Below are 27,499 nucleotides of genomic sequence, written 5' to 3' on the forward strand. Positions count from 1 at the left end.
AACGAAAAATAAAAAAACAATAAAGCTAAAGAACAAAAGATCAATTTTCATGTCATGAGCCAACGGGGTGAAGTTTATAACTAAGACTCAGTGAGAGCTTAAAGCTGTGATCCTAGGACAGATTTAGCAGCTCTTAGAGTCAGTTGAGAATATTTCAAAATGTCCCTATTTAGAAGTTGGACTAGGTATCCTATGATAAATTTGTAATAGTAAAAGTGATCTATTCGATGTCCACGGTAACATTAAATTGTCAGATATCCACAAAATTTGAAAGAACATTTTTGGATTTTTGCAACAGAATTCTAATAAGGAAATAACTTAGTCACAATATAAGATACCTATAATGTAATTCTGAATATCCCAAATACATTGTGACATCCAAAATTTTAACAAATGTGAAAAATAAAGACATTTTTGGATATCTTCTATAAGGCCTTAACTAGAAACAATTGCAGATATCCGTAAATATATTGTGAATGTCTGTTCCGGAAAATAACACAACAAACGGCTCTCTTCAACTATGACTCGCATCAATTGGCTTGTAGATATCTGAATTGTCCCAGAATTCTATTGCATTCTATTTAATGTTAAAAAGGTCTGCCATAGTATGAGATGAACACCTGTTTTGTCCTAATGAAAACAGGAGATGTCGGTACCCTGGAGGATTTTCTCACGGTTGGTCCTGGTTGGTAATGGTGATGGGTAATTTTTGGACATTTTATAAGTCTCTCCGTCCCAACTGGCCAGAATTTGACAGCAGTGAATTAACCCTAACCCTCATATTAGGACCAATCCTGGATTCCCTTCAATACTAAAATATTATCTATGCACAAGGCCACTTTGATGTGGTTAAGGTTAGGGAACGATTAAGACTATGGTATCCAATACGCCTTTCTAAATCTCCAAAGTTTGTCCTGTTCCAGTTGGTCCAAACTGCTTGCTGCGACCTCGATACTCAGAAGTACTGTTGTTAGTTGAGGACCACGGGCAGCATCTACCAAGTTTTCAAAGCCTGACGTTACCAAAAGATTCCACAGGGATGGCAGAAAAAGGTATAAGTGAGTCCTAACTGTGCAAGTTCACAGAACAGAAGACATTCTTCCCCCACCAGTATGGACAGTACAATTTACCTAGAATGCAATGAAAACACAACTTTCACAGTGAGAAATACATATGCAATATATCGTACTGATCCATCACATGTGTGTTTCTACATTATCCAACAGAATGTTTGTGTAGGGTGAAAGCTGTTGGTCGTTGCAAATAGGACCAAAAAGCCCAATCTCCATTTGTACTAGTACTCCGACTCATAAAATACAGCTGATTAAATATGGTTAGAGTTAAACCAGAAGACAGCCAATCATGATTAAACTAGTGAAGGTATCATACAGTACTTTTTGAAAAGGGATAAGCCAAAGAGCTGTATGATTCAACGCAGCACACAAAAGCATTGGAATCCCTTCAGTGTCTGAATGAGAGGCACCGGATCCTGTGAATACAACTGCGTGATTACTTGACAATCTGAGAATAAGACTGAAAAAGCAGAACAAACAAACAACCAGGAAAGTGGTTTTGGTGTCTCAAAAGGTTCTGTGATTTAGTTGGATCGTTAGTCTTTTTTTCAATATGCAGCTTTTCTTGCATGAACTTCTAATCGTTTGCAGGCAATTCGTGAACAGAAGTGTTTTGGAGCAAATAGTTGTGAGACATTACCATGAGGTACACGACAATCAAACAGCACTGAATATTATGACAGTGACGTACATGTAGTTGGAGCAGCTTACACCCTGCCTACCCTTTTTTTAGTCTCTTTTATGACCCATTCCTTTATGACACATTAATACAACATGGCTATAATTTAGGATCAAAGTGGAGCAATGGCTGTCATTTTGTGGTTAAGTGGACTCAACAACAGCATAGTGTATTTTCTCTTTGTCGAGTTGATGGATAGAGCATTGCTTTTTAATTACTGCCCCGTGTCATTGAGTAAGGACACATACAAAAAACTGATGTTTCAAGATGGCAGCTCAGTCATAGAGACACCCAGTGCTAAACTCTCACTGACCCGATGTGACACCATATCAAACACATGCAGCCTTGTGAGCTTGTCGAGCTAACAGCCCCTGTCCCGATTTGTCGTTCCTGGTGAGATTGTGTATTCTGAATCACAATGCCTTCTGCACTACCAATTTAATAAGTAAATGGGAATGGAATTACAGGGCTGAATGGTTGGACTAGAAGCATCAGGCAAAGCTGTTAACAACAAGGTCATTTTGACGAGACCTCTCAGTAAAAGTGTGAAAGTAACAGTGCTTCCTTCTTTCGAATCCTAATAAAAAAAAAAAAAGCTGGAATGAAAATAAACATTTAACAAGACCAATGCATGGTGTCATAAAACAAAAGGTTTGAAGGAAAGGATCCTAAAATAAACATTCTTGCTTGCTTGTTGAAGAACCAAAATACTTTTTTTTTGAGTTAGCAGATTCCTCAGGTTCCCGTCTTCATCCTAAATAGGATAAATCCAGCATTTCTGGACACACAAAAATGAAATGGATTCATTTTTCCAGACTGAGTGGCAAAAGATTTTAAAATTTTTAAAAGACTGTCCCTGATTCTAGAAAAGCAAATCAAGCCCAATAACTTCACATATTCTTCTAAAGTCCTGACTCATACATTACTATCAAATTAGCAACTAAAATGATGAACAGAAATGGTTTTGATGTAGATTATCTTGTTAAACTGCATAAAAGACACACTATGACTATATAAAGTAAATATACAGTAATTACATTTGGAAAGAGATTATCAAAATATCTATTGGCTTTCACTGAACCATATAACACATCAAGAAGCTAAAAATAATCAAACTCAGGAAAAGGAAATAAGTTAACATATGTCAAGACGTAAAGATTTACAGTATATACATTCTTTTTAAAAGGACGGCTCCGTCTTTCCGCTTTTAGTTCAGACTTTGTGTTGCCGAGCAGACGTCAGAGTGGATCCAGGTGTGTAACACAAAAAGGCTTCTTCGGAGGAGGAGGAGGAATCCTTGAAGGCTTCCTCGCAGCCAATCGCTTGTTTTTAGTCGTGATCAGTTCTGTCCTACCACGTGGCAGACTATTCCAATGGCTTTGGGGCATGGCAGCGGTCCACTCATTGATTTGAAATAAAAAATATATAGAATACCTTCACCTTGGATGCTTCCAGCGTTCTTGTCAATCTGCAAAGGCTACAAAAAAGCCTCCTTGTTGCTTTTCCTCCCAGGGAAAAATTATTTTTCTTTCATTTTTTTTACATTTTATTTTTGTTTTTTCTTGTTGATTTTTCTTTTTTTGCATTACATTTGCTGTGCTGAACGTTTGTAAGAAAAACATGGAAAGTTTTCAGCTAGTGTCTATTTCTTTAAGCAAGTAAACAAAATGTAAAAGTGCTCTTATTTCGAAATACTTTTTTTCAGTGTTTAGAAAGAAGAAGGAGGCACTTAGGTCCATCTCTATGGCGACAGACATTCACTGAAGCCACACCTCCAGGCTCAGGATTGGAAGGTCTGGTTGGGCTTCTGCAGAAATCACAGCTCAGTGACTTCAGATCTAGAAGGTTTATCAATGAAGGCTGAACAAATAAAAACACAGAAGAATTGGAATTGTACTAAACACACAACATTTGAGATTTTCCTGTTGACCGATGTCCTCAATTGTTGAAGAAAGGAAATTAGTCCAACATATGGTCAATAATAGTCCTTCTGTCACTTATTTATGATTAGAATGCAGCGTTTTTCTCTTTGGAGTTCGTATCTGGACCATTTCGCTTTCAGCATCAAGGATGCAGGAGTAGGCATGCTAACAGAGGTTCAAAATATGAAATACTCCTCTCTCTGGGGGTTTAATAGGAACAGTCCATTAAATATTACCAGAAGGAGACAATTGTCCCCTTCATAGGTTCACCTCGTTGAAGATCTCCATGAATATTTGTCATTAACACTCAAATTGAGTCCAATCTGACCAAGCACTGATGTAAAGCTATAGGCAAATAGACAAGGAACAGATGAAATTCCACTTTTAACCTTCTCCATTCCACAGTAGCACTCAAGTATGGTTATAGTAGGCAATGGTATAAGCCTAATGAGGCCCAGCAATTAAGATGGCTCTTATTTAGGATTTGTTAAACCTAGGCAGGTTCTATTTGATGGCTTTCTGATTCAAGATAGGACTCAAACTTCTGTGATTGTGTGAGTGAAATGATGATGGTGTCGAAATAATTAGGAGAAGCAAACTAACCACACCAGACCAGCACAATCAGGGTTATCCAATCACCGTAGTGTTTTAGGCATGAGTCCATTCACAAAGGAGCCAGACTTGTCCTTAGAAGTCTCGGCTCCACCATTTAGGTAAGGTGCCCGATCCACGTGGTTCTATCTCGGACTGTGCTGTGAGTCCGAGGCAATCCATTTCCTTCTGATTCAGTTCACTCAATTCTGTTCTTGTGAAGACCTAGTTCAACCCAAAAGGCTTACAATTCTTTCCCCTTGTATTGATTCCTATCCCAGTATGTCCAGATAGACCGGTGTGGCTTTCATCAGAGTGAACAGTATCTTCTGAATGTCTTTGACGTTGAGGCGCTGTTGTGGCTCCCTCTGCCAACAGCCCAGCATCATGTCGTAGACTTCCTTGGGACACAGCCTGGGGCGCTCCAGTACCCTGCCCTGAGTGATGCACTCGATCACCTGGGCAGACAGAAACCAAAATAACACAGTGCTTTGTTCCAGTATGTTACAAGTCGGATGTTTCCACTGGTTTTTACTTTAAATATCATAGTATCATGTCCACTCTGCAATAGCATTTATAATAGTTCTGTGTGTATATATATTATCTGTCCGTATACAGTATATATTTAATTTGAGTTATGGTGCATCATGATTATTTATTTTCAGTTGTTGTAGATGATTGATATTTCTTTATTACTGTTTATTTAATAGTTTCTGATCTGGTTTTCTTGTACAATGCCTGTTTGCACTCATCTTATCCTCCGCTCTCACCAACCACCAATGAATCACGATATTTGAGTCGCCTTCTTGGCTGAAGATTGTGGCCACACCCCTGGAATTCATTTAGATAATGTGTTTTGTATGAAGAATTGCTTTGTTCTTTTGAAAAACAGCTCATGCGTGATCTATCTTTTCGTCCTCATAATAGTGTATGACAACTGCCACAATATCACACCTTTCCAAGTGCAGTTCCATAGTTAAATTAAATACACAAGACGTAGAGATTTGCTGAGATCACTGGGGTGAATCCATCTGTCCTGATTTCCCATGAGAAATCAATACAACTGACGAAAAAAGGGATTTAGAGCCTTAGCAGACCAAGGGGAAGGGAAGGGGGTGTTGGGGCCACAATGAGAAGACATCTGAAATACTTTAGTCCCTTCAGTGCAGTTTGGATTTGATGTGCAGGAATGACGTCACTTGATCCATTGAGATTCCATTTACATTTTATAACTATCTAACCGTCTCGTCACGTTTTGCATCATACCTTATCCCGTATGCAAGTGATGTGCAGATGCTGCAGTTCAAAATAACAACTTTATAGATTTTTATAGATCTTTTATGGATCTCAGCTTTTGAGAAAAGACAAAAAGCTAAATGTGTCATTCAATGACCTTATAAAATAGATTCAGGCCTATTAGAATTCGAGATGGGCCGAAGAGGGACAGACATATGGACACATATGTATGCATGCACACAAAGGACACATGATCTCCCTGCAGGCTTACGCCTGGCAGACAAAGTGAAATAGAGGAAGCCAGGGTGTGCATGAATATCAAAACAGGACACAGCCTCGAACTTCTCTGTTTGTTGGGCTGATCTCAGTCAGATTTTCCTTCTTTATTTCCCCACAGCACAAACACACCATAACAAGTGTGCTTGGCGTGTTGATCAATGCGTACTGACTTCATTTCTGAAAAAAACGTCAACCTTAACTTGTAATAAAAGGCCAGCTAGCTGCCAGTGTCTGAGCATATTCCCTCTACCAGCGGGAAAAAGACTCGTGTTTCAGGTAAAATCTAATTCTTTTGTTACTGTATTTGTCTTGTGATAAAGAAAACACATCCCCCTTCTCATTGCTGAGAGGATTTAGTGGCAGAAAGTCAATGCACCTGATTGTGCTCTAAAGGGAAAAAGGAACCAGTACCAGGAAGTGGTATCTCTGCACAACTGCTAAAACGCATCTCTTTGTCTCATTAACAGAGAACTGTATGGGAGCTCTGCCATAACCACCGACATTCCTAAATTCTCAATTAAATAGAAGTTTAAGGACCTTACTATCTAACAACTGAACAGATTATTCATCATTCAAGTATTTTTCAAGAGATGCATTTTCTCACGCTGCTATTTATTTCTGGGTTTATCATAATTATTTTCATAGTTTTGCTTAAGAATTTATTTGGGATACTTAAATGAAATCTTGATAGTTCTGAGGATAAATTTAAGGTCATTGCGTGACGGCGAACATTTAGCGTATGTTAATATTAAAAAAATTCATCATCAATCATTCTGTGTCCCCCCTTGTTAGTTTATTTATTCATGAATTAGTCCCAGCGATAGTCGGCTTCAGTTATCTGTTTGCAGAGGACGATTCAGGCGGAAATGGAAACCTTCAGTTTGCTTTCACTCAATGTCAGTATTTGTTAAAGTGATTCTGGTTGTTGGGGGGAACATTTCACAGTTGTAGCTTTTTAAAAGAGACAAAAAAAATGCATTTACTCTAAGTGGTTGAAAAACAGCTTCCAAGTTACAAGTTCCAAGTTGGGCATGGCTTGGATCCAGTTGTTAGATTTTAGTCATTCAAACAGGGTACCTCATTATTGGCGAGCTGGAACCAAGGCTGTTTGCCGTAAGTGAAGATCTCCCAGAGGATGACGCCGAAGCTCCAAACGTCGCTCTCCGTGGTGAACTTCCTGTACATGATGCTCTCAGGAGGCATCCAGCGGATAGGCAGCATGGTGTGACCTCCCACCTTAACACACACATAAAAGAAAGGGGTTTAGAGATGAGCAGGAAATATGTATGTTAAAGTGTGTGATGAATATCTTACCCATGATGCCTTTGGGGGATGATATCGCCATCATTGAAACGCCACAGTTATTAAGGGACACACACAAATTAGTCAAACTTACATGTTGCCACAATGCCAATGTTTTGCAAGTCGCAGGCAAATTATGTATTCTGACAATCCTTGGTTTACATTTTGGAATCATATTACATTATATTTTTCTGGACAAACAAACAAACTCTACTTATCAAGTAATTGACCCTGATCTTTTGGCCCCAAACCGTGTGTCACATCCTACCCCCCCCCCCTCATTTAGTAAACTATGAACTATTTAGAGTCAAACAGACCATAAAGCAGCGAATTCTCTCCACAGGTGTACGGCCTTTTCTATGTTCACCTCCCTGTCTCAGATGACGCAGGCCGTGCTGTTTCTGTGTACATTTGTTCATGTTATAGACCACAGGTCACTAACAGGCGGACCGCTGTCCGGATCCAGAAGCCGTCCCATCCGGACCAGGACAAGAAGCTAAAAAAAGACACTTGTGATTTAAACGTGACGGAGCACTTTTTGACTCCGCAGCTTCACTCATCTTTACGGTAGTGGTTTAAAGCACCGACCAATAGCATTCGAGTTAATCCATCCCACGTGACACCACTCGACCAATCGAGTCTTTGCATTCCAGGGAGGACGATGATATCTTCTCAATATAGAGTAGCAGCAAAAAAGTGGATATCAGAGTTGGAAAGAGTAACAACATTTTGTACTCAAGTAAAAGTACTCTTACTTAAGTAAAATTTTACTGAAGTACAAGTAAAGTTACCAGTCTAAAAATGTACTCAAGTAAAAGTAAAAAGTAGCGCACTAAAAATGTACTCAGAGTAAAAGTTAGTGAGTTATTTTTTTAACAGCTGGGTGTAGTGTGGGATTCTAGTGTAGTTAAAAAACACAAGGGAAAATAAATCTCAATCTAGTTGTTTTTAATTGAACGAAGACCTTTACAAATTAAAGTGTAATAGCAAAAATAATAAAATGAAAATAAAAGAGATAGATGATTTTAGTGCAGATCATCCAACAAAATATTTTAAACATTACTACAACCACTAAATATGGCATGAACTGTGGATTCAGTAAAGCAGGGGTGTCAAACTCATTTCAGGTTCGGGCCAGATACGGCTGACAGGGGGGTGCGGTGGGGGTGGCGCTGGCGTATGCACTCCAGCGGCGGACCGTTTACTCTGCGATCTCCTTAAACTGTCTCTGCTCTGCTCACTGAAGCAAAACAATACGTGGACAATAAATGTCAGCCAAGAGCAGCGAGTGTAGTCACCTACTGCTGCTAACACATCCCGTCGGACCAGGAATATTTATTTATATCCGTTAATGAACTTTTCCTCTCTTGTTACCCTGGTAACCGCTGTCATTACAGACAGTTGCGTTGATTCTTACTGTGAAAATCTACGTACTTCCAGTTTAGCGGGTACGCTTCGTATTTTCATTCGATTTCAGCTGGGTTTGCATCTGTTTTGTCCGTCTCCATCATTCTTGTTTAGCGCGTTTGTTCTCCCGCTCATCACTCAATCAGTGCAGTGACCTTAGTTTCCTGGGTGCGACTTTCTTTTCCTTTGCATTTTTTTTCTTTGCATTTTTTTTTTTTACTCAGTAACGGATATGATTTACAATGTAGCGAAGTACAATACGTCAAACAAAAGATACTTAAGTAAAAGTAAAATTACAGATTTAAAAAAATATAGTACATATAAGTACACAAAAAACTACTCAATTACACTAACGCGAGTAAATGTAATTCGTTACTTAATATATATATATATATATATATATATATATATATTCTATTAAACTGATCAATTGTTATGTGTTTGGATTTATTATTCATAATTTGCTGAGACTGTCAAGTCCAAATGTGAAGCAGAAAAGGGGAAATTCAAGCTTCCTGTTCCTTTTACTTTTTCTGAATTGAAGCGCTTTATTTCAACATGCAGAAATGTTCACATTTTATTATTATTATTTTTAAATGCAGCCCTTCTTTTATATAGTTAATTGAGAGAACATTATTTATAATTGCAGTCACACATACTGTATGTGTTTAGTTGTTTGTTACGTGACAATAAATATTGTGTTTTATATTATATTATTGTTAGTCGTGTATTGATTACATGCAGATGTTGATAAAACTTGATCATCTGGACCTTTGCTTCTAGAAATGTTCTCTAACTGGACCTCTTTACATTTTAGTTGAATACCCTGTTAGAGACCATGTGAACAGTTCAGGTATTGTTCACCTATTTTTCTCTTGTTTTACAGTTAGGTAAGATTCTTGTACTTTTGTTTTGTTGGGATGGGCTGGGAAGTTAGGTAAGTAAGATTTTGGTGAAGACTGTTTTTTAAATTGTTTTGGGCAACGCTGACCTGGTCGCTTATTTGTACACCCAAACAATGAACTATAGTGGACTGTGTTGCCGCAGCATTGGTGCTTTTTTGGGAGTGAGTGGGGGAGCAAGGGAGCGCCACGGGTAGGTTGGGCTCGGGTTTCCATAGACCAGGGTGTAACAATGTTCCTCAGAAGGAAATACAGCCTGTACATGCAACACCCTCTGTGTTGAGGGAAACAGAAGAGGGAAGCCTCCTCCAGGCGGACCAGCAGTGCAATATCTTCCACATGAAGCACTTAAATCACACATTCACACCCTCTCCTACACTGATGGGGTCTATCCACTCATTTTCCCGGACTAGCAGTAAAAAGCAACCAAGCGGCAAACCTCTGAGTGACAGTCGCCCTCCACCTTAGTGTAAATACGATCATTTCTATCCACTGGTAGAAAACAAAAATACATGATGACAATATAAAGCAGTGAATCTGAAGCTCCAGGAACGCTGTGCAATGGGTGATGAAGGAGTTCCAAGGAGATTGGGGGGCTGTAAATACAAAATTGTATGCAGAATGCTGATAATGAGGATCCAATGAAATAAAAAAAATTTAAAAAAAGATACTGACGGCTGAAACGCTTCCTGAAGATCCGGTCTGTAGCTGAATATTTCCCTTTAATCAAACATGGGTGATGGGTGAGGATATGAAGAGACGCCCGGGCCAGAATGTCTTCTCCATTCTCTGACAGCGTGTACAACAGACAGACTGAATCATTATTCATCTGCTCCAGCCTGCTCTCCAACTGCTGTGAAATCATAAAGCAGCTTGACTAATTTAGCAAATCTGTGCCTCCTAATCAATGAGCTCCAGTTTGCCGCTGACTAATCGACCTTCCTGCATCCATTCTCTCCTCCCTCCTTACTACCTCGTCTGGTTGCCTGTGACCTCGTCCTCCTGTCCCGCCATCCTTCACCCCTTTCTACATTATGAGTGAGTCATTTTCTTCAATATGGGATATTATCATCCTTATTGGAGTGAATGAAGAGAGACAGCCTATAGACACACTGTGCTTTGATTCGGCACAATAACTATTTCACTACAATAAACAAGAGGGCTGTAATGTGCGTGGGTCGTGCGGATAAAGGGACGCTCAGCCAGGATCACGTGCAACAAGTTTTATTGTTTTTCCCCGTCAAGTGTGCCGGCGTCGGGCTCGCTCGTGTTCCTCCCCCCTCGCTCACCCCCGCCTCTTTGCTCAAATAGGGGGAAAAAGCACACACAATTATCCCCAGCTGGTTGTTATTGTCTCCAGCTGGCCCCGTTCCCCGAGCCACTCCCCCGCTCTCCCACCTGCAGCCGGGCTGAAACCACGCCCGCCACCACATACCCCCACCGCCCGACTTAGGCCGGGGAGCCGTCCGGCCTAGCTTACTCCCCCCCCCCTCCCTCGAGAGGGCGGGAGAGGAAGTCCGCCACGACCATCTGCGTCCCCGGCCTATGGACCACCTTGAAGTTAAAGGGCTGCATGGCCAGATACCACCGAGTGATCCGGGCGTTAGTATCCTTCATGCGGTGGAGCCATTGGAGCGGGGCGTGGTCCGAACAGAGGGTGAATGAGCGTCCCAGGAGGTAGTAGCGCAGGGAGCCCACCGCCCACCGGATGGCCAGGCACTCCTTCTCCACCGTGCTGTACCTGGCCTCCCTCTCCGACAGTTTCCGGCTGATGTAGACCACCGGGCGGTCGACCCCCTCGACCTCCTGGGACAAAACGGCCCCCAGCCCTCTGTCCGACGCGTCGGTCTGCAGCACAAAAGGGAGAGAAAAGTTAGGTGTGTGGAGGAGCGGCTCCCCACAGAGAGTCTGTTTTACCTTCTCAAACGCCCGCTGGCACTGCTCCGACCACTGGACCGGATCTGACGCACCTTTCCGGGTCAGGTCGGTCAAGGGGCTGGTGAGGTCCGCAAACCCGGCGATGAACCGTCTGTAGTAACCCGCCAGCCCCAAAAACCGCCTCACCTCCTTTTTCGTCTTGGGACGCGGGCAGGCCGCAATAGCTGCTGTCTTGTCCACCTGAGGGCGCACCTGCCCACCCCCCAAGTGGTACCCCAGATACCGTACCTCCCTCCGTCCAACTGCACACTTCCCCGGGTTGGCGGTGAGCCCGGCCCGCCTCAGCGACTCCAGCACCGCGCCCACCCGCCGCTGAAACGTGGCCGGGGCACCGAACAAGCCGAAGGGAAGCATGGTGAATTGGTACAAACCATACGGAGTGGAGAACGCTGTTTTCTCTTTGGACTCTGACGACAGGGGAATCTGCCAGTAGCCCTTAGTCAAATCCAGGGTCGTAAAAAAACGTGCAGTGCCCAGCCGGTCCAGGAGTTCGTCGACCCGGGGCATTGGGTAGGCGTCGAATCGTGACACGTCGTTCACCTTGCGGTCGTCCACGCAGAACCGCACAGTCCCATCCTTCTTGGCCACCAGAACGATGGGGCTGCACCAGGCACTGTTGGACTCTTCTATTATCCCCATCTCCAACATAGCCGCTAATTCCTCCCGAACCACTTTTCTTTTGTGTTCGGGTAGTCTATAGGGACGTGACCTTACCGTCACCCCCGGGGGAGTCTCGATCTGGTGCATTATCAGGTCCGTCCGGCCTGGCCGGGGGGAGAACACATCAGCAAACCGCTTTTGCAACTGGGCAATGTCTGCTCTCTGGTCCTCAGAGAGACGGGCCTCACACGGGAGCGGGGTGGGATTGGCCGCTTTTGGCACCTCCGGCCCCAGGTCCTCTCTTTCCGATACTGTGGAAATCAGAGAAACAGACTCCGCCTCCCTCCAGGGTTTCAGGAGGTTGAGGTGGTATATTTGTGTAGCCCCGCCCCTGTCAGACCGCACCACCTCATAATCAACATCCCCCACCCGGCGTGTGACCTCGAAGGGCCCTTGCCACTTAGCCAGGAGTTTTGAGTTGGAAGAAGGAAGTAATACAAGTACCTTTTCTCCCGGTGTGAATTCTCGCAGCTTGGCTCCTCTGTTGTACAGCCGCTGTTGTCGTTCCTGGGCCTGGAGCAAATTCTCTCGTGACATCCTCCCCAGTGTGTGGAGCTTTGCTCGCAGGTCCAGGACGTACTGGATCTCGTTTTTTCCGGGGCTCGGACCTTCCTCCCAGCTTTCTTTAATAAGGTCCAGCACCCCTCTTGGTGACCTGCCAAACAGAAGCTCAAAGGGAGAAAATCCCGTGGAGGCCTGGGGGACCTCCCGGACTGCAAACAACAGAGGGTCAAGCCATTTATCCCAATTACGTTCATCGTCGCTTATAAATTTACGAATCATGGACTTCAGCGTTCTATTCATCCGCTCCACCAACCCGTCGGTCTGAGGGTGGTACACGCTGGTGCGAACGGACTTAATGCCCAGTAACCCGTAAAGTTCTCCCAGTGTGCGCGACATGAACGAGGTGCCCTGGTCTGTTAGAATCTCTTTCGGGATTCCAACCCGGGAGATGACCTGAAACAGAGCCTGCGCGACGCTCTTTGCAGAGATATTGCGCAATGGCACTGCCTCCGGATACCGGGTTGCGTAATCCATGAGAACTAACACAAAGCGGTATCCGCGTGCACTCCGGTGGAATGGCCCGATTAGATCCATGCCGATGCGCTCGAACGGGACCTCCACCAGCGGTAGAGGCCGCAGCGGGGCCCGCGGGATGGCTGGTGCATTGACTAGCTGACACTCCGGGCAGGACGCACACCAGCGGCGCGCGTCCGCCCGGATGCCTGGCCAATAAAATCGGGCCATTATCCGGTCTAGTGTTTTCCCGTATCCCATGTGACCCGCCATCGGATTATAGTGAGCCGCCTGGAAAATCATTTCCCGGCGGCTTTTCGGCACCAGCAACTGGGTGTTTTCCTGCCCCGTTCGAGTGTCACGACTCACTCTATACAGTCTGTCCCTAATCAATGAGAAGTGCGGGTACGACCGTGCTGCGTCAGGGCGCACCAAATGACCATCAATTCTTATCACTTGGTCGTAGGCTGAGCGTAGAGTATCGTCACGAGACTGCTCGAGTGGAAAATCTTCCATGGAGCGGAACTCGGGAACCGCCGGAGTCTCTACGGGAGGCTCCGCCGGTTCCCCCTCTCCCCCGGCGGCGTCGGACGACCTCGCGTCACCGCTGAGCACAGCACAAATACCGCATGTCCCTGTCGGTCGTGAACGCACCCCCGCAGCCTCTCCCATTAGCGTGTTAAATCCCTCCCAATCCGTTCCCAAGATTACTGGGTGCGTCAGGTGGGAGCTAACCGCGACCTTCATTCTATATTTTTTTCCCTTGAACCTAAGTTCGACGGACACTATAGGATACTCGTGAATGTCCCCATGCACACACCTAATTTTCACCCACGACGCTTCTACCAATGCCCCTGGCCGAACCAGGCTCTGGTGTATCATGGATTGCGAACAGCCCGAATCCACCATCGCCTGGCGTGTACCCCCCTGGATTCTTACCGGAACGCGGTACGTCGCTCCCGGGCCGGGGGAGGGTGATGGAGCGCCGGCGACCCCATGGCCGCCGTCTGCGCCTCCCCGGTCAGGAGGGGCACCAGCCTGACCGGCCATTCTTCCACCGGCCAGCCACATGCCTGTGCCGTCGCCTCGAAGGCCTCCAGGAAAGCCTGGGCGTCGTCCTCCGCCGTCATGCGGTGGAGGGTCAGGCTCGCCAGTGCTGTCGGGCCCGGTGGTGGTAGCGCGGGTCCCGACCGCGCCCCCAATAGCTCCAGCGCCTGGGCCTGCCTCCCCACCTGGGCCTGGAGAGCCCCCAGGAACTGCCGGTTAGCCTCGGCTTGGTCCCTTAGGATTGCCGCCAGGTCCCCAATCATCTGGCCCAGTGCTAGCGCAGGTTGGGCCGGCCTCGCCTGCTGTCCCTCGTCCGCCATTCCGCCGAGTTGGGCGCCACTGTAATGTGCGTGGGTCGTGCGGATAAAGGGACGCTCAGCCAGGATCACGTGCAACAAGTTTTATTGTTTTTCCCCGTCAAGTGTGCCGGCGTCGGGCTCGCTCGTGTTCCTCCCCCCTCGCTCACCCCCGCCTCTTTGCTCAAATAGGGGGAAAAAGCACACACAATTATCCCCAGCTGGTTGTTATTGTCTCCAGCTGGCCCCGTTCCCCGAGCCACTCCCCCGCTCTCCCACCTGCAGCCGGGCTGAAACCACGCCCGCCACCACAAGGGCATTCTGGAAAGGGTCTGTGCGCTGCATTGGACATTGGACATCCATAAGGAGCTGTTTTCATGACCTTCTTTTCCACATGTCACCACAGGGTCATGATTCAAATGAACAATGGCTGCATCCCAGTACTGGGACTGTGTTCTCCTTCATTGTTTGTACTTGTACCTACAGAAGTAATGCTACCCGTCTTTCTAAAAGATCATTCTGGGAAAGCACTAGATTTTAAAGGCTCTGCATTAATCACATTTCCTCTGAGGCTTCTTATTCTCAGACTTAATGTTCAGGCCCAGCGTTACTGGGTGCCTCGGGCCGGCATCAAGCTAATCTAGACCACCTTCCGCAGTGCAGGGCATTCATTAAAAAGGTTCATTCTGTGGTTTCACATTTTAGTTTTTTTTTTGTAAACTCAATATCTCTGGGTTTTCTGGACAAGAAGTGAGTGAGACAAGAAACAGAAAGAAGTCTAAAGTCTGACATTTACGCAGCGGGATGAGTCGTGGTAATGCGTCAAAAGTCAGTACAATATTTTGGTAAAAACTGTGCTGCCAGAAGGGCAGAGGTATACGCACTGTAAGTCTGAGAAGCCTGAGGTTTGTGCACTCTGTGTGACCCCAAAGACCTGCACGCTCCGTCTGAGCAGCATCACTGTACCACAGTCTGAATTGTAGACAGCTGATGCAAGTTATTACATTACATGTTATTTAGCTGACACTTGTATCCAAAGCGACTTACATTGCATTATAACCATTGCATTACATTTTTGCCTGGGGAGCAATTAGGGGTTGGGTGTTGCTCAGGGACACTTCAACATGGCACATGGGGCAGCCGGGATTGGAACTACCAACCTTGCGGCCCCCAGCGCACTGCACTACTCCATGCGCCACCATCGCCCATCAAGTTAATGAGCCAGTCACTCTGTCCTCTCAGCTGGGATGATATGTGTCCTGTGTCTGGCTCAGAGTTTAACTTAATGAAATGAAGAACAATAAAAGTTGTTCCAGAAACATTTCTCAACAAAACCAAGTCAAACTGTTTCCTGTTTTCAACCGAGAGTCAATGTTGGTTTCTCATTAACTGTGACCATAACCAAGATGACAAAAGTCCTGTGACGTTAACAAAGTAGTCCATTTAACCCCAAAGAAGAAGTGTCTCACAGCTGTGTGGTGCTTAGCCAAAAGAAACTACAGGCAGCATTTAACCTTCACTATTGGGTCGATAGGACCGATCAATGATCATGACCATTTACTATCAGACGTTTTACTTGGTCTCTGTCAATCATGGTATCAGCTGTTTCAAACATCTGGTTTTATTTATCTGATCCAACCAATTACATGGTGAGAAAATCACCTCGCTGCTCTTTCTATTAAATACACTGATCTTCACGCTACTGTTATTTGCACCTCCACCACTTCATCTTCACCCAATCTTCATCAGATAAGTCAGCTTCATCAACTCGACATTCAATGAGCCTCATCAACGACACCCCCACCAGTGTGAATTTGTCTACCAATCTTCTGTCGTTGTGGAGACTTCATCATCACATACTGTATGTTGTTCATGAAAAGCATTCTCTTTTCCTTTTCTGACTTGTCACTCTAACAAAGCATGTGTATACTGTATATTTACATCTGTTTGTCTATCGAGGCGTACAGATGAGTAATAATGAGTAAAAAACATTGGAGTAAAATGGAATCAGTTCAATGCTGATAAGGGTTCAAATCCTCCAGTGTGCCCCGCTGAGACGTTTGAGGAGCCATTACAGACAAAGCAGTCCGCAGAAGCTGCTTAGGAGGATGGGACTCGATGGAGACATTGACATTTCCCTCCATGCCGATTACAGAGAGTGCCTATGAGCTGCTGTTGCAAAAAAAAAAAATCTTTAAAAATACAGCTACAGGCTAAAGTTTTATATTCCACATTTTTTTTCGAATTATCTTTGACCAGGATGTGGCCTTTAACTCACAGATAAAACAAAGGACATCTTTCATTGATCTGTGTAACGTTTTAAAAAGTGATGCACACACTTCTAAAATAAAAAATGTCTTATTATGAGGCTGCTCTCATATTTATCCTAAGCATCTCTAGTTGATTCAGAATGCTGCATAGCTTCTCTGCAAAGGCAGAATTGAAGGTTCTTCTCCTCACCCATGTTAAGAAGCTTATGATCTCATGTTACCCCACTAGAGAGCTGTGCTGGGTTACTTGTGCTTTCTAGAGTCTTAAAAAGTCGAATGTGAGCCAGAGCTTTCAGTTATGAAGCTCCTCTTTTGTTAAGTCAGCTTACTGCTATGGCTTATAGTTAGTGCTGGCTCGGGTTTATGTATCCACCGCTACAGTTGTAGTAATTATTGTGCTTAATACATTCATTTATATTTGACTATATTCAGCTTGCAAATGTGTGAAAATTGAAAGTTTGGCTTCACGGAGCAGGGGGGTGCTCAGTTATTTAAATTACACAAAATTGACCTTGTGTAGATGAAACATGCTTCATGCATACGTACTGCAATTCATTTTACCAGTTGGGGAAATATACAGAGAGAATTGGACAAATGATATGTTTGCATGAAACCAAAGGTTCTTACCCTGTAGTAATCTGTGCTGTAAATGTCTCTGGACATGCCAAAGTCTCCTATTTTCACCAGAAGCCCGTTCCCCACCAAGCAGTTCCTTGTTGCCAGATCGCGGTGCACAAAGTGTTGCGACGCCAAGTAGATCATCCCAGCTGCGATCTGACTGGCTATGTGGAGCATCTGAGACATGCCGAGTTCCCCATTGGTCTGCAGAGGCTGTCCATCCACCAGGATCAGGGCGTCTGGCCCGTGGGCTCTGAGGAGGAAATGGCAGAGTGAGTCAGCAAATAATTCCCGATCACAGCGGTGTAATGTCGCTTAGCATTCTTTGTTGGGGGCGGGCATTTTGCTGTCTTTCCACGTTGTAGCCCATTATCTCCAAACTGTATGAATGACGGCTGGTTTACAACTCATTTGATTTTCTTTACTTCCATACACCCTGGAAACGTGTTATGTTGGAACGATGTTGTAATAATGAGATATTGTTTTGTTTGTTGATATTATTTTGTCTTGTTAACGTAATCAATACAATTAATTAATGTGCAAGGACTGATGGAAAAGTGCTGCCTACAATCTTTACCTCGATGGACGACTTGATGTGTCATATGTTCAAAATGTTATCTAAGATTTGTGTGACCTCCAGATTTTCTCTAAGACCACTAATATTGGCTAAAAGAGATATTATTGTATATATATATATATATATATATATATATATATATATATACATATATATATATATGTACTGTTGTAATGCGAATTAAGATTACAAGATTTATGTTGTAATGTCAATTTGGCAACTTTGGCAACTCCGTCTTGACGCTGACTCTGACTGCTAGGAACCTCGGTGTGACACTTGACAGTCAACTTTCCCTGACTGCCAACATCACAGCAACAACACGATCCTGTAGGTCCACACTCTACAACATCAGGAGAATACGACCCCTTCACTCTCAGAAGGCGGCGCAGGTACTGATTCAGGCTCTTGTCATCTCTCGCCTTGACTACTGTAACTCTCTCCTGGCAGGTCTCCCTGCTGCCGCCATTCGACCTCTGCAGCTCATCCAGAATGCAGCAGCTTGACTGGTCTTCGACAACCTTCTTAAATTCTCTAAACATTGGTGCTCACATATCATGCTGTGAATGGATGGGGTCCAGTCTCCATCCAGGACATGGTCAAACCCTCCATTCCAACATCAAGCTGCTTGTTCCTCCCTCACTGAGAGCAAAACACTCAACTAGATCACGACTCTTTGCTGTCCTGCTCCTAAATGGTGGAAGGAGCTCTCTGATGACATCAGGACCACAGAGAGCCTTTACATCTTCAGACTAAAGACACACCTTTTCAGACTAAACCTCCACTAAAACTCTGCTGTACTGTAAAACGTAAAATGCACTGTAGACCTTAAACTATACTTATAATAGCTCCTATCTATAACTAGTTGTAAATCAGCTTATTTGATGAAAGTACACTTTCTTGTTTCTTGTTCTTCTGAGTTTGTTTCCTTATGGTTGAAATGCACTTATTGTAAGTCGCTTTGGATAAAAGCCTCAGCTAAATGTCATGTAATGTAATGAAACTGAAATGCTACAGATTCTTTGTTTAGATGTCGGAATATACGTCTATCTAACCGGTTCCATACTAGGTTATGCCGATTAAAAAAAACCTTTTCAGATCAATAGCCAGTCCTCAACCCTTAACACAAGTCTTGTGCTGTCCAGCTGTACTGCGGACTATTCTTTATTTACAACTAGCTCCATTGTATGTGCAGAACAGGCAGCCAAATCTGTAGAGGAGAGTCAGCATGTGAACATTGTCATGCACATGTGAAGCCACTTTTCCAGTAACCCTTTTGAATTAATTTGTTCAGCTTTGTCTGCATTCCATGTGCCCGCCAGTGTATTGCTGTGTGTTTGTTTGTCTGTGCGTGTGCATGGCGGAGAGTATGAAGTCAGCTCTGTACCCGACAGTGCGCTTTGTGTGTGTACAGTTTGTTTGCTGGTGAACAAATGCTACAACTCCTCGAGAGCGAAGCCAAGTTCCCGTGCCTGCTCGCCAACTGATGTGTAAAACAACAAGTTCAGACCCGGCCCACCTACTGCCGATGTCAACATTTCATCTGCCTTTATCGGTTGGCACAAATCTACCAGCGTGAAGGCAGTGTATGGCACGCTTTTCAAGTCGGTTATACTTCTAATGAATAATATGCCAGGGCCGTTTCGAGGCAGCCATGGCCTTCAGAGACTCGATGGAGAGACAGATTTTGAGCCACGCGTAGTGGCACTGAGGTGTCCCTGTGTGTGTGTGTGTGTGTCTTTTGAGCTACACATAGTTTGAAGTCTCTTATGGAGGAAGCATTGCCAATGAAGTGGCAGCCTGTTGTGTGCCTGTTTGTGTGCGTGAGTGTGTGTTGGTTTGGATCACAATGGGTGCTGGCTAAATTAGCAGTATGTCCTGGAAGAATTGGTGCTAGCACTTTAATGGAAACACAAGTACTGAGTCAAAATTAGCATTCGAGGCACAAAGACATTGTCCCATACAAGCATGCATGCATGCACACACACACACCCCCACACACACACACAAACACCCACACACACACACACACACACAGTGCAAGTCACATAAACGCACTAGTAGACTTTGCTTCCTGGCGGCAGATTAAGAAGCAATGTTCTATTCTGTGAGGCAAAGCATCCTGGGAGCAAATAACATCTAATTACAGCAGACATAATGCAGCCCATTTGCTTACCAACCGCAATTTAAAATTTGGGGATTTAGCTCTATTTTGCTCTTAATCCAAAGCATCTGCAGGTAGACAGGCACTGCAGAATTGGACTTAGTCTTCTCGTCAGGAGAGAAAGTGAGGTAAGGAACCTAGAAAAAAAAGGTTGAGGTTTGTCCATTTATTCACTCTTTATATTTGGTTCTGGTATTATTTTAATCCAGTGGGAGGTGTGTGTGTGTGTGTGTGTGTGTGTGGTGTACTGTGGGATAACAAAGTTCAGGAATTTGGCAGGAGACAAGGCTCGGTTCTGCATCTTATGGGTTAAGGTTACAAATACTTACATATATACTTAATTATCTTATATATTAAGATAATTGGAAAGTTTGAGGTTTAACTATTCAAAGACTAAAAACTGTGGAGCTATAACCAAGACTTTCATCTTAACAGACACAATGTGTAAGTATCTTATCTCCACTTCTACGTCGAAAACGCAAGTCATCATTTTCCGGAGGAAATATTTGCCGGTTTGGCTGAAAATAGTAAATTCTTCTCTAATTTCTCTATGGGGATGCAGCACAGAGAGCAGGAAAAGATGATGAGAACGTTAACTCATTAAAAAGGAATGACGGCAGGTAGTGATGGAACGTTGATTTTGCATTTTTCCCCTTTTATTCATATTTAAATTTACATGTTTAGTTTGATAGGAGTGCTAGGTGAAAAATATAACTCAACCAGTAGGTGGCGGCACCTGTAGTTTACATATCATTACACAACTGATTCGCACATTTTTGGCACAAGTTTTACATTTATTGGGCCTTACTCACCATGATCTTTCACCTAGCACTCCAATGCAATTTTGACGTAGTAGTGGACGCTGCCAGGACGCTTTGCCTCACAGAATAGAACATTGCTACTTAATCTACCGCCAGGAAGCAGTCTACTAGTCCTTTTGTGTGACTTTCACTGTGTGTGAGTGGTGCATAAATAGAACATCTAGGATCAGGTGACAGGAAGACAGAATGCTACTACATAAGTGTTGAGCACGGTGAAATGGAAATAAAAGTACTTGTACAACACTTCAGTTGTGGCTTGAGTCAGTAACATTACATGGTACCAGGAGTGGAGTCCACCAGAAGTTATAGAAAATGTAAAGCCGCCTGAACCTCTGAAATGGACTGGAAATGTGGATTGTGAATGGAGGACATTTCAACAACGATTTAAGCTTTACTTGCAGGCCCTCGGATGGGATACCAAGCCAGAAGCGCAAAAGATCGCAATGCTTCTTATAGTTGCTTGACCTCAAGCCATGGATATGTTTACGGCCTACCCAAGTTTGTGGCTGAAACCGACCACAAGCTGCTTAGATCCATCATAAAGAAAAACCTCAGTGAGATGGCACCACGCTTCCAAAGGTTCATTTTGAAGCTACACCGCTATGATTTCGACTTGATCTACAGACCAGGGAAGCACATAGTGTCAGCTGATGCTCTGTCCAGAGCAACCACACAGAGCGAACAACAGGGTGAGTGCACGACAGCCGCTAACGTCACGCTCCACGTGAACCTGATAAACGAGTCACTACCGGTGTCTGACAGGAAATCAAAGCAGATTGCTGAGGAAACACAGACAGATGCAAGCTTACAGAGAGTCATCAAGCTTCTGAAAGAAGAGTGGCCAAGAGGTGAGTGTCGACATTACTATAACATCCGCGGCGACCTGCGTGTCATCAAAGGATTGATTTTGAGGAATAACAGATGCTGAAAAGATTGCATGAGGGACACCTAGGTATGGAAAAATGCAAGAGAGGAGCCTGCACAGACATCTACTGGCCAGGAATCAGTGCAGAAGTAGATTGGACAGTCTCAAGTTGTGACACCTGTCTAAAACATCAGGCAAAACAGCCAAGGGAGCCCATGAGAATCACAGACCTAACGGGGTGAACCATGGCAGAAGGTTGCAACAGACTTGTTCCACTTAGATGGAATCGATTACCTTCTGGTGATCGACTACCTGTCCAACTATCCAGAGATAGCACTGTTTTCCAGCATGTCAGCGACATGAATGTGTCAATCTTTGGAAGACATGAAATTCCCCAGACTGTCAATAGTGGCATTGGTCCCTCATACAGATGTAAAGAGTTACAGAGTTTTGCAGAACAATATGACTTTAGAAATGTGACATTAAGCCCTCTGTATGCAGAGTCAAATGGTAAGGCAGGCGAAAGGAGTGTACATAGTCAAACAGTTGCTCAAGAAAGCTAAAGACAGTCATTCTGATCCATGTCTAGTGTTGTTAAGTTATCGAGCATCGCCACTTGAACGTGGCTTGTCCCCGGCTGAAATTCTAATGGGACGTAGGCTATGCAGAATGATTCCCTACACAGCAGGACGAAAAGATACAAGAGTAAGGCAGAAACAATGGCTTCTACAACAGAGACAAAAAGCGAACTATGACAAGTGCACAAGAACCTTGGAACCTCTGGCAAGACATGACACAGTAAGGATTCAAGATTCCAACACTTGGCGTACGAGGGCTGCTGTTCTAGAAGTAAAACCAAGGTCCTACACCGTCAGAACGGAAGATGGCCAAATCCTGAGGCAAAATCAAAGCAGTATGCAGAAAACACAAGAGACATTGAAAATAACAAATGGAATGGCAGAGGAAGATTCCATTACTGCCTCATCTGAACCAGCACCGAAAACAGAGGAATATTCAGCCACCACTGCATCAGCTGAACCACCACCAGTGACAGACAGATGCGGACCAGATGAGCAGATTGACTTACCTGTGTTGAGAAGATCCACATGTAACCGTAAACCACCGGACAGACAGAATATTGGAAACCAATGAAGTTAAAAGCATCCTTGGTGAATTGGATGTTGTTTTGATTTTAATGTTGATTTTGAGGGTAAGGTTCTAGAAGAATAGCTTGTGTATAATTATGATAACATACATCTAAAGAAATGGGGATGTAATGATATGTAAAATATCTAGGTGGCAGCACCTGTGGTTGGTGCATAAATAGAGCATCTAGGATCAGGTGACATGAAGACAGAATTACTACAAGAATGCTATGGTAAAATGGATATAAAAGTACTTGTAGAACACTTCAGTTGTGGCGTTATTCAGTAACATTTCAAGTTCTTATGAGAATGCAACAACCTCTCGTCAGTCTGGAGAGGCCTGGAAGTACTCACCAACTACAGGGGACCATCCTCCCCCACCGAAGACAATCACCAACTGGCTGACGACCTGAATATCTTCTACTGCAGGTTTGAAAAGCCCACTACCACTCTCACCTACACCTACACTCTCCGCCTACTTCTCACCTACGTCACATTGATCTTCAACCGATCACTGGAGCTGTGTGAAGTCTAGGGTTGGGTATCGTTTGAATTTGAACAATTCCGATTCCGATTCCTAGTTTCGATTTCGGTTCCCAGCCATTCTCGATTCTAATTCTTTTAAGAGGCAGGGTCAAAAAAGTTTACGATATTTTAAATGAGCTAGCTAACAAAGGGTCTTTCTGAAGGAAATAGTCTGACCTTCTCCATCAATGTTAATTCTATGAACTTTTAATTTTTTATTAACTTTACTATGAATTTCTAACAGGGCTGTTTTCAACTACAATATAAATATCAAACTATGAACTTGAATATTGTATGAACATTATAAATTATGAATATATTTTAACAGGGGTACACTTTGCTCGAGAGAGCTTAATTTTTGAAACCTCATAAAAACACATTTACACATGAGTGTAGGATACTGCAGGTACTTAAACGTTACCTTGCTCCCACTGATGGGCTAACCTGGTGCAGAATAGCAAATAAACTATTAGAAACAACTTATAGAACCCAGTCCAGATTAGCAGCAGGTACAGTATAAAATCAGAAACAGTTATTGTTCATGAAAATGATCATATCTTTACTTTAAATATGATTCATATTACTGTTATCATAAACCAACATCTTTCTGCTCTCCCTCCCCACAGAAGCCTCTGTGGATGGTGGTTCTATCTGATGGTGGTTGTCCCTGCAGTGGTCCTGCCGTACACTTGTTCTGCTACTTGCAATTACTTGTATCATCTCTGTTAGAGGAATTGAATGTATTGTACATCTTTTACATTGTTGATTCTGTACACATGACATCCATTGCAGTCTGTCCATCCCGGGAGAGGGATCCCTCCTCTGACGTTCTCCCTAAGGTTTCTTCCCTTTTTTCCCCATTGAAGGGTTTTTTCATATTTTGGGGAGTTTTTCCTGTGCCGATGTGAGGGTTTCGGGACAGAGGATGTTGCATGAGTACAGACTGTAAAGCATCTGAGGCAAATTTGTAATTTGCGATTTTGGGCTATACAAAATAAAATTAATTGAATTGAATTTTACTTATAGTAGGATAAGTATTTCTTCTTAAGATAAAAAACATTAAAACGGTTTTTAATGTTTTATATATATATATATATATATATACAGTACAGTCCTTATTGTACCTGAAAGGAGAGAAGATCCATTAATTAATAGAGCGTGTATTATTTTGAAATTCTGCCAGTTGAAGTTGAAAGTTTGGATATCAGTTGTTGACTACACACAGACGTTACTATAAGTGTTAGACGAGTTCCGTATCTATGGAAGTAAATCTTGACATCATTGAGATGTTTTGGATTGTTGCATGATGAATTGTAAGGCTTGTTGAGTTCTAATTGACTGTCCGGGTGTAGAGGAAGCAGTAGTTGACAGGACTGGGCCCTTCCATCACTCCGTGTGCACGGGGTCAGCCTCTGCCTACTGTGTCCTAACAAGGGAAAGAGCGACCACTGGTCGCAGCCAATGAAGGTCTGAATCCCAAAGTGAAAAAGACAAGAAACGCTCTCAGATCAGTGAGAGATGCGTAAGGAAGGTCTGCTCATGAGTCTGCTCGTTGGAGACAGTAGAGCAATGGAACATGTGCAATAATACAAAATTGTGTTGATGTAAAATAACATGTATTTGAATATTTCCATCTGATGCGACAGGTCCAATATATTTAACTACTGAGTTTGTACAACATTAAATATAAAACAATGACACACAGTTAAGATGAATCTATGAATGTCGACAAAGCAGAACGTTTTACTTACAGATTCAGTTACTAAAGTTAAAAACGTTAGACCTTGATTTTGTTTTAATTTGTGATTTCAGGTTCTAGTTTGGACTTTTACGTTATATATTGTCTATCCACATCTGTAATTGTAAATGATCTGGAGAATTTATTTAACTATAGTGTCTTTTTAACTGACTAAAGTATTTTGATGCTTCTTAATACTTTCTACATTACAGAGGAAACAGAAAAGACCGAACAGTAGTGGTACACTCAATCAGTCATACAAGATTATCATTTTTACTAGTTACATAGATAAAGTAAATATGATGTAGGACTCTTCTGTAACAAATATTTTAAATCCCGGTGCTATTACTTTTTTCACAGGACAACTCCAGTGTGTCAAATTGTTGTAATATTTGTAATTCATTTTTTATGTTAGAAGAACATTGTGAACACCAGAGTGAATTGGAATCAAGCAGACATTTATCCAGGTTGTTATCTGGAGGTGAAAACAAAAGTGATGGACACATTTAACTTCCCTTCATGAATTCTATTGACAGAGTGACTACACCGATCCCATCCTGACACCTTGAAAGCAGGAGGTGGGGCTTTAAACTGACGGGTCAGTGTGAAAGATGTTTGCTTTGTGACGGCCCCAGGGCCGCGTTGGTGTGTGTGTGTGTGTGTCGGCCTGTCTTGCATGTTCCTGGGTGGTGATGCCAGCATTCAAAAGATGCCCAGATGCATTGTGGGCCATTCTTTCTGAAGACAGCTGGTGCGACTGGGGGCATGTTGGTCTACGAGCATTCCTTCCACGAATGTGAAAAGTATGGTTTATATGTATGGAATAAAGCGTACCTGCTGTAATCATCTGTCATTTGTTGCGGTTGAAGAGCCAGACCGTAAGAGCTTGTACTCAGATCGCGTGACTGCTTGTGTTTGTTTAACCTTCTCATCATCTTGGCAGTTACTCTGTCGAGCATGATGTTCAACCAATGAAAAAGGAAAGCCAGAGATACAAAAAATATTTTTTTTAAGGATTTGACTACTTTTTTAACCAGCAGAATGGTTTAAAATGACTTACAAGATGATATGAAGTAAGCGGGATGACATTTGTCTGTTTTCCGTTTTAAATCGAATCGTATTAAATAACACATTTTGAGAGCAGATTACTGATGTAAATGCTCAATGTGGATTCAGAGGTGCCAGCAGAAGTCTACGTCCACAGACACCAGTTCTCTTTAAACAGGTTGACATTGTTAGGCAGCTGCAACATTTAGTAAGAAAAGCAGGAGGAGAGAAAAAGAAAAGAACCGATGGAGGCATGAATCTGTGTGTGTGTGTGTGTGTGTGTAAAGCTGTTAATTATTTTGGGCATGTTTAATCAAAATCAGCGGTGGGCTGCTCCTCGTCATGATAAAGTAGCTCATGTGGCCCTGTAGAATGATGTTAATTACGCAGATGTATAATTAAGTGATCCGTCATTGCGTAGCTGGATTCCCTCCTTATTATGTACAATATGTTGGCTACTGTACCGTGTGCTGCTTTAGTAGGCTTTAAAAGGTTTGAAAACAAACGCTTCTGCTATATCTAAGCTTAGTTCATGCTATTCAAGCAATTTAAGAATTTTTTTTAGAAGAGGTAGGTTTGTAAAACTATTTTTAAATGTTTGTTTTTTTACCTAACCAACAATTTTCAGGTCAATTTGAAACGCGTTATTATGTTTTATTTGAGTGTCAAATAACTAGCACACGTAATTGTGTGATTCATGTATTACACAAAGGCAAGATGTTCAATCAGCCTTTTCTTCTCCACACCAGCTCCATGTGCCAATATGTCCACAGGACTTTAATAATGTGGTGAAAAACTCAATGGGTCCCCGGCACAGAGGAACAAGGGATGTTATCTGAACCATTTGATTGGCCAGCTGTGTGGAGATGAGAACATAGGAAAGGATTGAAATGAGCCCTGGCACAAGTAAAGGTGTAAGGTCAGTGGACTAGCATTTGTATACCTCTCAAACTCAAAGTACATATGTGTAAATACAAGGGACCAACTATCAGGCCTTCAAACTTATTTAGGTGTCTTGCCTGAATGTACGAATGCAACGCTGTGTGGCAACTGCATCAAGACTTTAGGTCTACTGTTTAAATGGGAATCACACAACACCCCACTAATGTCAAACTCATTTGATGGTGGACTAAAAAGAACTGAAACCACTAGCCTCTGGAAGTAAGGCAACATGAATGAACACCCCTGTTAATGCCCATCGATGCCTCACCCTTATAAAACCAATGTGTTTCATGTAGTATCTTATTGCATTGATAATAACAAATTTGAGCACATAACATCCTTCACATCACTTAACAACCCAGCTATACATAAAGAAAAAAAAAACATCTTGTGTAGCGACCAAGGATATACTAATTGGCTCAGTTTCACTTCCATTACTTG

General features: G+C 43.2%; 1 protein-coding gene across 1 annotated transcript in view; it reads right to left on the reverse strand.

Annotated features, from left to right (window-relative positions):
* Positions 1 to 1,016: 1,016 nt before the first annotated feature.
* ntrk3a (neurotrophic tyrosine kinase, receptor, type 3a) overlaps positions 1,017 to 27,499 on the reverse strand; it is a 134,444-nt gene continuing 107,961 nt past the window's right edge. Inside the window, exons 16-18 of the mRNA XM_037451076.2 lie at positions 17,247 to 17,490; positions 6,858 to 7,016; positions 1,017 to 4,723 (exon numbers count right to left, since the gene is read on the reverse strand). Coding sequence (XP_037306973.1) covers positions 4,538 to 4,723; positions 6,858 to 7,016; positions 17,247 to 17,490 — 589 coding nt within the window. The 3' untranslated portion in view covers positions 1,017 to 4,537. The remainder of the gene's footprint in view (positions 4,724 to 6,857; positions 7,017 to 17,246; positions 17,491 to 27,499) is intronic.

The sequence above is a fragment of the Pungitius pungitius genome, chromosome 6, assembly GCF_949316345.1.
Source record: "Pungitius pungitius chromosome 6, fPunPun2.1, whole genome shotgun sequence".
NCBI lineage: Eukaryota > Metazoa > Chordata > Actinopteri > Perciformes > Gasterosteidae > Pungitius > Pungitius pungitius.